This window comes from Hydra vulgaris, chromosome 13 (assembly GCF_038396675.1).
Source record: "Hydra vulgaris chromosome 13, alternate assembly HydraT2T_AEP".
Lineage (NCBI taxonomy): Eukaryota > Metazoa > Cnidaria > Hydrozoa > Anthoathecata > Hydridae > Hydra > Hydra vulgaris.
This window is the reverse complement of record NC_088932.1, coordinates 19070001-19081451: the sequence shown is the minus strand read 5'-3', so window position 1 is coordinate 19081451 and position 11451 is coordinate 19070001. Positions and strand designations below refer to the sequence as shown.

The window sequence follows — 11451 nt, the reverse complement described above, 5'->3', positions numbered from 1 at the left end:
AAAAAAAATTCTCGGTGCTTTTGATTTTCATAAATACTTTCATACAAAGCCGTCTCAAGCTGGCTTGGGTCAATATTAAGTTGTAAAGTTCCAAAATCTTAATGTCATCTACACGATCACATTGAAAATGATTGTAAAGAGTTTGATATAAAGCATGTATAGCCCTTACCCTATTTGGGTCTGGGAGTAAATTTAAATGATATGATGTTAAAAAATAGAAAGCGAAAATAAATTACATGGTTATTTTTATGGTAATTTATTTCGAGAAAATAAGTTATTCCCATATTTCGACTGAATCGACTTCAAAAATGTGTTAGTCGATTTTAGTCGACAGTCGAAATATTTAATAGTCGTAACAGCACTAATTTAAACACTAACAAATTTGCGCTTTTTTTTGGGTTCGACTTCCGTTTTGGTAAGTGTTTAGTTTTTACTACTTATTTTATTTTGGACACCAAAGCATTTTTTTATCTAAAATGTCTCCTTTAAAAAAATAAAAGTTATCACATTAAAAAAAATACTGTTACCAGTATTACATTAACAGCAGATATTATGTTTATATATCTTTTAAATTCAAATAAAAATAATAATAAAAAAATATTTAATCTTCACCAGAAGTTTGTCGCATTAAATATTAACTATTGCAAAAATTAAAAAATCACCCTAGGATGCAAAAGTCTTCTTGTATGTACCAAACATTAACAGATGGTCAAAAGGACTTAAATAACTAATTATATTTTGAGGGACTCTCCAACAGGTTTCGGATTTTTAACTAGTAACCCTGTAATAAAGGTCTTGGGTGCAACAAAATACATAAGTACTATATATAAATTTATATTATAAGAACCATAATTTAAAAAATTTACAATTTTAACATACAAAATAAATATCTTTTTACAAAACCTCAAAAAGTATAGAATTTACAATTTCGGATTCGACCACGGACGCGGTATAAAACTTCCCCAAGAACTACCATTAGGTAATAATGGTCCTGAAAGCAAAAAAATTTTTAATTTAAAATGAACATATTTTACATAATAATTTGAAATGTTTTTTTTATTTTACCTTTTTTGATGTTCCATTTCTCATCAAAAGCTTTTAACTCGTCTATAAAAATAATAATACTTTTTTCAAAAATCACTTTATTAAAACACATAAAAATTAATTAGAAAATTAGATTACATTAAAACATTACCCGTTTGCAAAAGATATCTAATTTCGAAAATAAATTCAAATCAGATTAGTTTTAAAATTTTTTCTGTTTATAGATCTGTTTCGGAGCAGTGAAAAAAATATAAAAATCTATTGTTCAAAGAATCCTGCAGCAGTCAACTTGTTGTACCTAAGAATTCTGCAGCAGTCAACTTGTTGTACCTAAGAATCCTGCAGCAGTCAACTTGTTATACTGAAGAAACCTGCAGCAGTCAACTTGTTTTACTTAAGAATCCTGCAGCAGTCAACTTGTTATATTAAGAAACCTGCAACAGTCAACTTGTTATACTTAAGAAACCTGCAGCAGTCAACTTGTTATACTTAAGAATCCTGCAGCAGTCAACTTGTTATACTTAAGAAAACATTACTAAAAGTATGCTAAATGCAAAACTTTAGTTTAACAAACATAACAAAAATGAAGTTTTTACTTCATTTTCAAAACAAAGATATTCGTTGCTAAAATAGAATTCCATTTGTTTAAATTATTTTATAGAATTTTAATAAAGCCTTATTAGCATGATTGACTCATTCGTTGCATTGCATAATGAATTGAATAAAAATTGCAATGTTGCATGTAGTTATTTTAAAACTTTATTTATATTCAGCTTTAATTTTATTACAGTATATATGATTAGACTATGACTAAAAGTACTATAGACTGAGAACTTATAAACTAAGATAAACCAATTGTGAAGACAGCATATTCTTGTTCTACTATACACAACAGTGATGTAAAACAATTATCAAATAAAGCTTTTTCATTGCTACTAATTAGCCAAAAAATATCCTGCTACACTTAAAAAATAAATCAATTATAAATATTCTTATAATGGAACTTAAAACAACTAAACCTTATAACTTTAATACATTCAATCAACGCGAATTTTTTTTTTTAAAAAAAAAAGATCTTATTAAAAACATTTTGAAATTAATTTTTTTAATTAAATGTTACTACTTTTAACATTTATGAAGCATACTTATTAAGTATATAAAGTATATTAAGTGATCATATATTTAAACTTGAATGACTTTAATCAAGCTCAAAAAAGAACTTCATATAATGCTCAAAAAAGATAATATGATGGGTTTAAAAGCATTTAGGAAGAATGGTTATAAATGCCAAAACATGAAAACAAAAGACGAAAAGATAGTTTCTAAGGTTGAAGTCCATTAAACTAAAAAAACTAAAAAATCTACTATAAAGATATATCAATAAAATTGATCTTTATAAAGATATATCTTTTTATTTTCATGACAAAAATTTCAATCTGTAATATATCCTAATTTTGTATATATTTTTAACACCAAATTAAAAAGAATAAATAAAACAACTCTCCATAATGTTAGTTTAAACTTTTTTTAAACTTATTTCTTTGTAATGTTTAAAATAAGCATTATATAATTTATATATATGCTTTTGAATTTATTATACTAGTTATAGTGCTGGTACACCAAAACAATTCTAGTTTATTGTTTTCTGTGAAAAATTCACATTTTTTGTATCTAATCTTTGTAAAACATAATTTGATTAGTTCACAAAATAAATACCACTAACCTTGATTCATATTAACGAAATCTTCTGTTCTTATCTCTTCTCCAGACGCTAGTTTTTTACTGGTAACTGAATGTGTTTGGTCCCCAATTGAGCGACTGACTACTGTCTAAAATAAAAAAAATCTTTTGTATTTAAAATACAAACCATAATGCTAAAAATAAGTAAAAACATCTATCAAGAGAATGAATGAAAGAGAATATTAATAAATATGTGGCTAATCTTTAATACTTTAATTGGCCGTGTCATACTCAGCCATAGTAAGGGTGATACCATTACGAAATTTTTTTTTTTCTATTCTCTCTGCCTCCCTCTGACCCAAGTTTGATATGATTGCACTGAGAGAAGTTATAATTAAAATTTTATAAACTTTTAAACTCCATAAAAAAAGTCTTCTGATGCCAAGGAAATGCTCACAATGTTTTATTGTTTTTTTTTTCCTTTTCGTGTATTTATTAATTTATATTAAATAATTTTTAGTTAAAGGAATTTGTTTGAGTGTCTATACCAGTCTAGCAGTGTGGACTGCTGGCCAGCTATAAGTATCCAAAACAAAAAGGCTAATGTTTATTAAATAGTTTTAACCTCTTTTAGGTTATACAATGTTGATAAACATTTTATAACCTAAAACTATTTAATGTTTATTAAATAGTTTTAGGTTATACAATGTTTATCAACATGACAATCAATTGTGACAGGATGCAGAAACACAAAGATAAAATTTATTTGATATTTGTTGGTAAATATAAAGAAAGATAAACTATAAATTAACAACAAACTAATTAATATGGTTTATATAAAAAAATTGAATAAATTTTAATATGAGGTCATAGCCATCTGTATTTTTTTTAGATATAAAAACATCTTTATATTAAAATAAAAACTTTATAAAAAAAATTTATTTATATTTTTCACTTATTACAGTATCTTATTTTCATTTTCGTGATAGAAAGCGGCATTTTAAAACTTAAAAATGTTCAAAATATATTAAGATAGATAAACAAATGTATTTATTTAAAAAACCTAATCACATAAACTATGTAACAGTAACTTTAATCATTCATTTTAAAGCTTCATTAAAATTTGACAAATAGTTTGAAAGAAAATGCAAAAAAAAAAAAAAAAAAAAAAAAAAAAAAACGAAGGTTGAAAAATCATCATGTAAAAATTAAAATTGCCTTATTTAATTGTCTCAATTGTGAGGCGACCATTGGCCATTTGTGAGTGATAAATGTTGTTTAATTCATAAAAAATTCAGGCAATCATCATGATTGAAGCAAAATCTGAATATATTTGACATAGATTTAACTCAAAAATATGGACACCACTCCCTATAGGACCAAAACATTTGCTCAAATGCTGGCTTTGATTGTCCTTATGTGTCATAAAATATCCAAACTGAAACAACAAGCAGAATACAGTGGCAAAAAACAAACTTGATTGCTGCATGATAAAGCCTTAACAAAACATGGCAGCTGTTTATTATTTGTATACAAAATATGAATTCAAACAATTTTGCAGAAAAAGTTTATTTCTGCTATACAAAGAAATGTTTTGAAAAATATTGCTCATTAAAACCATTTAGCAAGCTAAAAAAACAGTCTTAATAAAAAGGGTTGTTCACTCATCACTTTCCAAACAATGAATGCTAAACATAACATAGTGCCTTTCTACAAACATCTGTTGCCTTTGACTTATTAACAAACTGTCGTATTACATTCTAGTCAGATTATCAATATGCTAGAAAAAAATAATAGGTTTATGTCTACATTGAAGAAAACATGAGGATTTGTCATGCTATATATACATGGTTTATATATAAACATCATATATACAAAACCCTCAGTTGATATGTACTAATGCTCCCACAGATCACTATTTCAGTATTACATCACCAATAATACATTATGCAAGGCTAAGTATGCACAGATGTTTATGTGTGTGCACACACACACACACACACACACACACACACACACACACACACACACACACACATATATGTAAACAATTTACTAACTCTTTACTTACTTGCTCAGAACCATCAGGTAGTTTTTTTGTAGTTCGAGTTTCAATATACTAAAATAAGAAATTATTTGTTTTTTAAAATAATGTAATTATTATTACAACACTTATATATATTATACTATTGAAAACATGAAACATACACCATCTGAATTTATCTTCTTGGTTGTACTTGAAAAATTAAATATCCCATTCTTGGGTAATGAGCTGATATTAAAAGAATTGTGAGATGTCTTTTCATTCAATACATCATCAAGTGACTTTTTTCCACTACTGATATCACTATCAAAGTCTGGAAAAGTTAAGAAATATAAAACAAAACTAAGAAAGAAAAAAAAAACTAACTATAAAACAGTGTGTTAACATTAAAAAAACATTTTGTATTAACAAAAATTTTTGTTGAAAAAATATTAAAACTCTAAACATGACTCTATGAGAGGTATAAACTGATTGAAATTGAAATATAGGGAAAGTAAAAAATAAGGTAAAAAAGTAAAAAGAAGTTATTTTGCTATTAGACTATTATTCAAAATAATAAATTAAACAAATTATATATGAAATTGTCTAAAAATAGATTAAATTATTTAATGACCAAAAAAATTAAATACTTTTTATATCTTTATAATGTTTATTAAAATTATGTTACATTATAAAGATATAAAAAGTATTTTAATTTTTTTGGTCATTAAATAATTTAATCTATTTTTAGATTATTTACATAAATATTATATACCTGCAGACTCTGTTTCATAACTATAGAACTACTTGATACTTCCAAGATAAACAATCTAGGAAGTATCAAGTGGCACACCCAGTATATTTCAAATGAAAAGGCACACCCAAAATAATTCTAATGATATGACACATTATATATTGCAAAGAAATACTATTAGATGAAAGATGCCCCAGAAATAGTCATCAAACCATTATTTACATGCAAATAACAAAAAAAAACTGTTGTTTCACAACTATAAAACCAGTAGAGATAAGTCACTTTATTTAAAAAAAAAGTAATTTGTTAATAACTTGTATGTGTGGCCATCATTTTATAAAACAAGTTCAAATATGCAATTTGGCATTCTTTCGTGTGACGTGTTGATAAGACAACACACATTTATGATTGCAATGTGCAACTCTTCAACAGTTTAAAACTGATTTTCAGCATACACATATTGCACAATGATACTCTAGCCATTTCCCATGGAATTTATGTCTATAGAGCAGTTGACCACTCAACAACATTTATATCATTACCTTGAAACCATGAGTGTGTCAACATGTATGGATAGCAGTGTTTTCTAGCTGAATTACAATCAGCAGCACACTAGCTTTAATATAGGATAATAAACTCTTTAAACACTGTGGTGTAGTCTTCACTATTCGTGAGGGTACTTGTGACAACAAATTTAGCATTTGGTTAGCATAAAATGCTCCCCAGACCATTAAGCTGCCTCGATCAAAATTTTGTTTGGAAAAATAACAAGGCTCTTTCCAGTGCTCTTTAAAGCTGTCAATCCCTTCCAGATTGAACTTTTTATTTGAGAAGATTACTTGAAAAAAAATATATATATATAATTTCTAATCAATTGCATATGATCTATTCATCTGAGGTGTGTAATAACCTTGTTCCAATCTTGACTTGTATGTGAGCATCTCTCTTAATCTCTCTTAACTCAACTCTTAAGCTTTGTGTGGCATTTAAAAAAATGATACAACATAATATAATTATGTAATAATATAATATATATATATTTAAATTATCGCTATAAAATAATTAGATGAAAATGTTCATTAAAATAATATTTTCGGTATTATTACACCATTTTTACACCAATTTTTTTATTATTACTCTTTATTCTGTTCTTCTTTTTCTTAAAAAACTATATTTAATAAGCCAGTCCAAACCATGAAGTCATTTTACAGTTATGAAAAAGTCTATTTTAAAATTTTGGGCATATATGATTACAAATGCCATGGATATTTTGATAATGTTTACCAAAAAAAAACATAATATATTTACATAACATATTTACAAACCTTTTTACATTGTTTTTGTTAATTGAGTTTTTTAATTCAATTCTTTTTGCAGTAATTTATTTATTGCACTGGTTTAAAAAAATTAACGTCAAAACATAAAAAAAAATACCAAGGATTTTATGACTTCAAAATTCATATTAGGCTAAGACATTAGGCATTAAAAAAAACAAACAAGGCACAGAGCGTATGCATAATATTGAAAATCAATGTTTAACAATTAATTTCCATTTTTTAAACATTTAATTGATTATTAAACAACTTTAAAATTATTATTAAAATTCTTTTTTTAAGAACTCTTAAAAAAAAAGAAAGTAAAAATCTAAAAAATAACAACATAAATTGTTTTAAAATCTTTAAACTAAAATAATAACCTTCATCATAAATTTGTTTTTCATCTGTTTCATCAGTATTTCGAAAGATGTCATTCTCAATTGGAAACTTGAACTAAAACAAAATCAAAATCAAAAAATTAGTATTTTAAATGCACACACATTTTAGCAATACTTCTATCATATTACCACCAGCATTTTAAATAACCAATATTTTTACTATTGTAATACGCAGGCTTGAACAGGAATGGTGTGTGATCAAGTGCTATTGCTGACCGCGCAAATGATTTTTTTTTGTTGACAACTTGACCACGACCGTTTAGATGTTTTGGTGATTTAAACATTTTAGAAATGAGCTAAAGAAAGAAACGCTAAGCTAAACATTTTAGCTAAGCGTTTTGAAGTCTTTTTTTTTGAGTCTGAAAACTTTGAAAAAAATTAAAAAAACTGAAGAAAACAATTCCTCACAAAAAAGAAAATATATAAGCTTTAAAATCAAACTCAAGGCAAAGTTTACTTTTTGTTACATTTTTAATTGCGCTTGAAATAAACTACTTCAAAACTTATGTTTTGAAATATTTTATTAAAGTTACGTAAAACGCTTTTACAAATTACTTCATATGATTGTTTAATAAATGAAAAATTTTTATTTAAATTGTCTATTTAAAAAGTGAAATTAAATTATTGAAATGAAATATAATATTTTAAAATTGTATTAACATTTTTTTGAAAAAATAATAACGAGTCTTTTTAAAATAGTAACTTTTAATCATTTCATTAGTAAGTCAAGTTTAAAAGACGGTTAATTATTATTCATAACAATTAACCGTTGATCTTATGATTTTTTTATTGCATTTAAATAGTTAAAACATTAAAACAGCCAGGGTCAATTTGTTAAGAAAAAAAATTATTAGCGTGTTTAGTTACAGAGTGTCATCGCACGCCATTCCTGTCCAAATCTGATTATGTAAATATGTAATATGTAAAGCATAGGAAACTAACAAACAAATTATAACTCGTTGTGTTCCTCAGGGATCAGGTTTAGAACCACTATATCCCTACTGTATACAAATAATTTATATTTAACATTAAAATTTTAAATGTTATTTTGTTTGCTGGACTAATTTTTTTTCACTTAAACAATAATTTAAAAACCGTTCTCTCATCAAAAAATGAATAACGATAAACAAAAATCAAAATAAAACACAAGAATTTTAATGCACAAAACATGTGTATTAGAAAGACACATACTTTTTATATTATAATTAAAGATAAAGTAAACAAAACATTAGCATATAATTATAATGTGCAATCAACAACATTTCAGTTTAAAAACAAAATTTTAAATTAGAGCTTAAGTAAACAGTTTTTGCTGATACGAACAACTTTCACTGCATTTGTGGCAATAGATACAATGATATTGTATCTATTGCCACAAATAACTATATTATCTTGACAAAAATACTTCATACTATTATTTTCTTACTATTGAAGGTAGATTTCCAGTAAAAAAATTGAACTGTCTATCTTCATCAAATGGAACCTAAAAATTTATCATATCTATAAAATTTATTATATAATATATATTATATATAATAAAATTTATTATATAATAATTATATAATATAAATTATATATATATTTTTTTCTAATATGATCAGAATGGTCCAAATTTTTTATTTCGATTGTTGTGTATCCTAGTCTTTTCATAATATTGTTTAAAATAAAAAAAAGATTTTGCATAATTTACGCAAAAAAAAAAAAAAATCTTTTTTTTGCATATTTGCACAAAATTCTTTTTTAGTGCATTTGCGCTGAAATACTTTTTTGTGAAATTATTTTTTAATATAAACAATAATTATGAAAAGACTAGGATACACAACAATCTAAAAAAAAACTTAAAACCATTATGATCACATTAGAAATTTTTTTTTACAAAATATTGAGATTTACCTTGCGCTCAAAGCCAAATCATTTAAGAACAATTGAGGGCATTTTTCGGGGTATTTCGCCACTTGAGCACAAGGTAAATGTCAATATTTATGGAATTTATTTTTGTAATCGTACTTTTTTATATTTGCCCCAAGTTTGGCTTCTTTTGTATTCGCGTTTTAAAAATTTTATTGTTTTTAACATCCCTAAGCTTAGTGCTTGCATTGGCTTGCGAATTTTAACTCCAACAAAACTGAGTTATTTACTACAAACAATTATCGCAAAATTATCAACATTCCTATAATAATAAATGCCAACTCTTTCACCGAGCCCTCTTCTTTACATCTTCTTGGATTATTATTCGCAACTGACCTCACATGGAAACCATATATACTATCGATAAGTTAGCCATTACCTAATTCCTCAAAATATTTTTTACCTGGGCATTTACATTTGTAAGAATTTATCCATTTGTCAGGAGACTAGGTTTGAATCCACAGACTATTCTTTTATGTGCTTTCATTTAGCACCACTTGACTATCACCTTTCTCTTTGTCTTTCTCTTTGTTCTGTATCTCTTTGCTCTCTTTCATCTCAAGACTGCACTCTTTTCGATGTTATTTCTGATCATATTGACCAAGCCCTCTCCCTTAATGTTGTTGTTGGTGACTGTAATGCTCATCACACTAAATGGCTTGGCTCTAGTGTCAGTGACTCTACAGGCATTAAGGCCCACAACTTTTGCCTTTCTCAATCTCTAACTCAAATTTTGAACTTTCCAACTCGCTTTCCAGACTATTTAAACCATTTACCTTCTCTACTCGACTTATGTTTTGTTTCTGACTCTAGTCTTTGCTTAGTTTTTCCACATTCACCCTTAGGTGCTTCTGATCATGGTTTGATTTTTCTAAAACTATTATCTTATTCTTCTTCATCATCAGAATCCCACTATTATCGTACCTCTTACAACTACCTTCAAGCTGACTGGCACTCTTCCCATGATTTTCTTTGTGATAGCCCTTGGGGAAAAATCTTTCATCTTCCTGCTGACAAATGTATATTTCACTTAACTTCTTGGATTCAGGCTGGGATGGAATCTTTTATTTCCTCTCGACGATTCCAAATCAAGCCTTACTCTTCTACATGGTTTTCCTTTCACTGTGCTGCTACAATTTCCATTACATTCATATCACCAAAACAATTCTCCAGAAAACAGATGTCTGTTTATTATTGCTACAAACCATTGTAAAAAGGTTTTGTCCAACACCAAAGTCTGTTATTCTCAGGTTATGAAATCTTTCATGAACTGAAAATAGGCTAATTTTTGAGATGAAATACATGAAGTATTTCATCTCAAAAATTAGACTCTTATGACTTCTGAAGAATCTTTAACAGTATCTATAACAAGGGGAAATCTGTTATTCCACCTTTCTTGTATAGTTCAGAAATTGTCACCTCACCAAAAAACAAAGCTGAATTTCTGCTAAAAACTTTCCATCATTTCCATTTACGTTCTACCTGATATAGCCAACAAACAGGTTGATTCACTGCTTGACGTTTGTATCACTCCAGCTTCTGTATCTAAAGTGATTTCCTGCTTAGACTCTTCTATAGCTTGTGGTCCATATAACTACTTGTTACAGTCTTGCAGAAGTGTTCTCCGGAGCTTTCAAAACTATTCAACAAGTGCTTATCAGAGTCTTGTTTTCTAGCCTGCTAGAAAGCGGCATCTGATATCCCTGATTTCAAAAATTCTGAAGAGCGATCTGACTTGTTTAACTACCGCCCCATTAGTCTTCTTCCTATTATAAGCAAGGTTTTTGAATCTTTAATTAACAAACACTTAATCTCTTATCTTGAATCTAATAACTTACTTTCTGAACATCAATATGAATTTCAATCTTCTCATTCGACAGATGATTTACTAACAGTAATAACTGATAGGTTTTATCATGCAATAGATAGATGTGGAATGGTTAAGGCTACCATTAAGCTCTTGACATTTTTAAAGCTTTTGATAAAGTTTGGCATGCTGGTCTTCTCCATAAGCTTTTTTCTTATGGTGCATCAGGTAACATCTTTAAGATTATTGAATCCTTCCATACCAATTTTAGTATAGAAGTTGTCCTCCATGGACAGCACTCTTCTTCATATCATTTAACTTCAGAGGTTCCTCAAGGTTCTGTCCTTACTATACTCTTTTTAATTTACATTAACGATCTTCCAGATATTCTCACATCTAAAGTGGCATTGTTCACTGATGATACTACCATTTATTCTTGTCATGATAAGAAGCCAATACTCTCTGATTGCTTGGAGGGGGCATTTGAGCTTGAAAAGGATCTCACTTCTGTTACAGCATGG

At 27.2% G+C, this 11451-nt stretch overlaps 1 protein-coding gene across 1 annotated transcript in view; it reads right to left on the bottom strand.

The window, feature by feature from the left end:
- Positions 1-818: 818 nt before the first annotated feature.
- Positions 819-11451, bottom strand: part of LOC100199317 (uncharacterized) — a 17371-nt gene continuing 6738 nt past the window's right edge. The window contains exons 4-10 of the mRNA XM_065815398.1: positions 8642-8698; positions 7198-7270; positions 4933-5081; positions 4796-4843; positions 2768-2873; positions 1066-1107; positions 819-991 (exon numbers count right to left, since the gene is read on the bottom strand). Of these exons, the coding sequence (XP_065671470.1) occupies positions 921-991; positions 1066-1107; positions 2768-2873; positions 4796-4843; positions 4933-5081; positions 7198-7270; positions 8642-8698 (546 nt within the window). The 3' untranslated portion in view covers positions 819-920. The remainder of the gene's footprint in view (positions 992-1065; positions 1108-2767; positions 2874-4795; positions 4844-4932; positions 5082-7197; positions 7271-8641; positions 8699-11451) is intronic.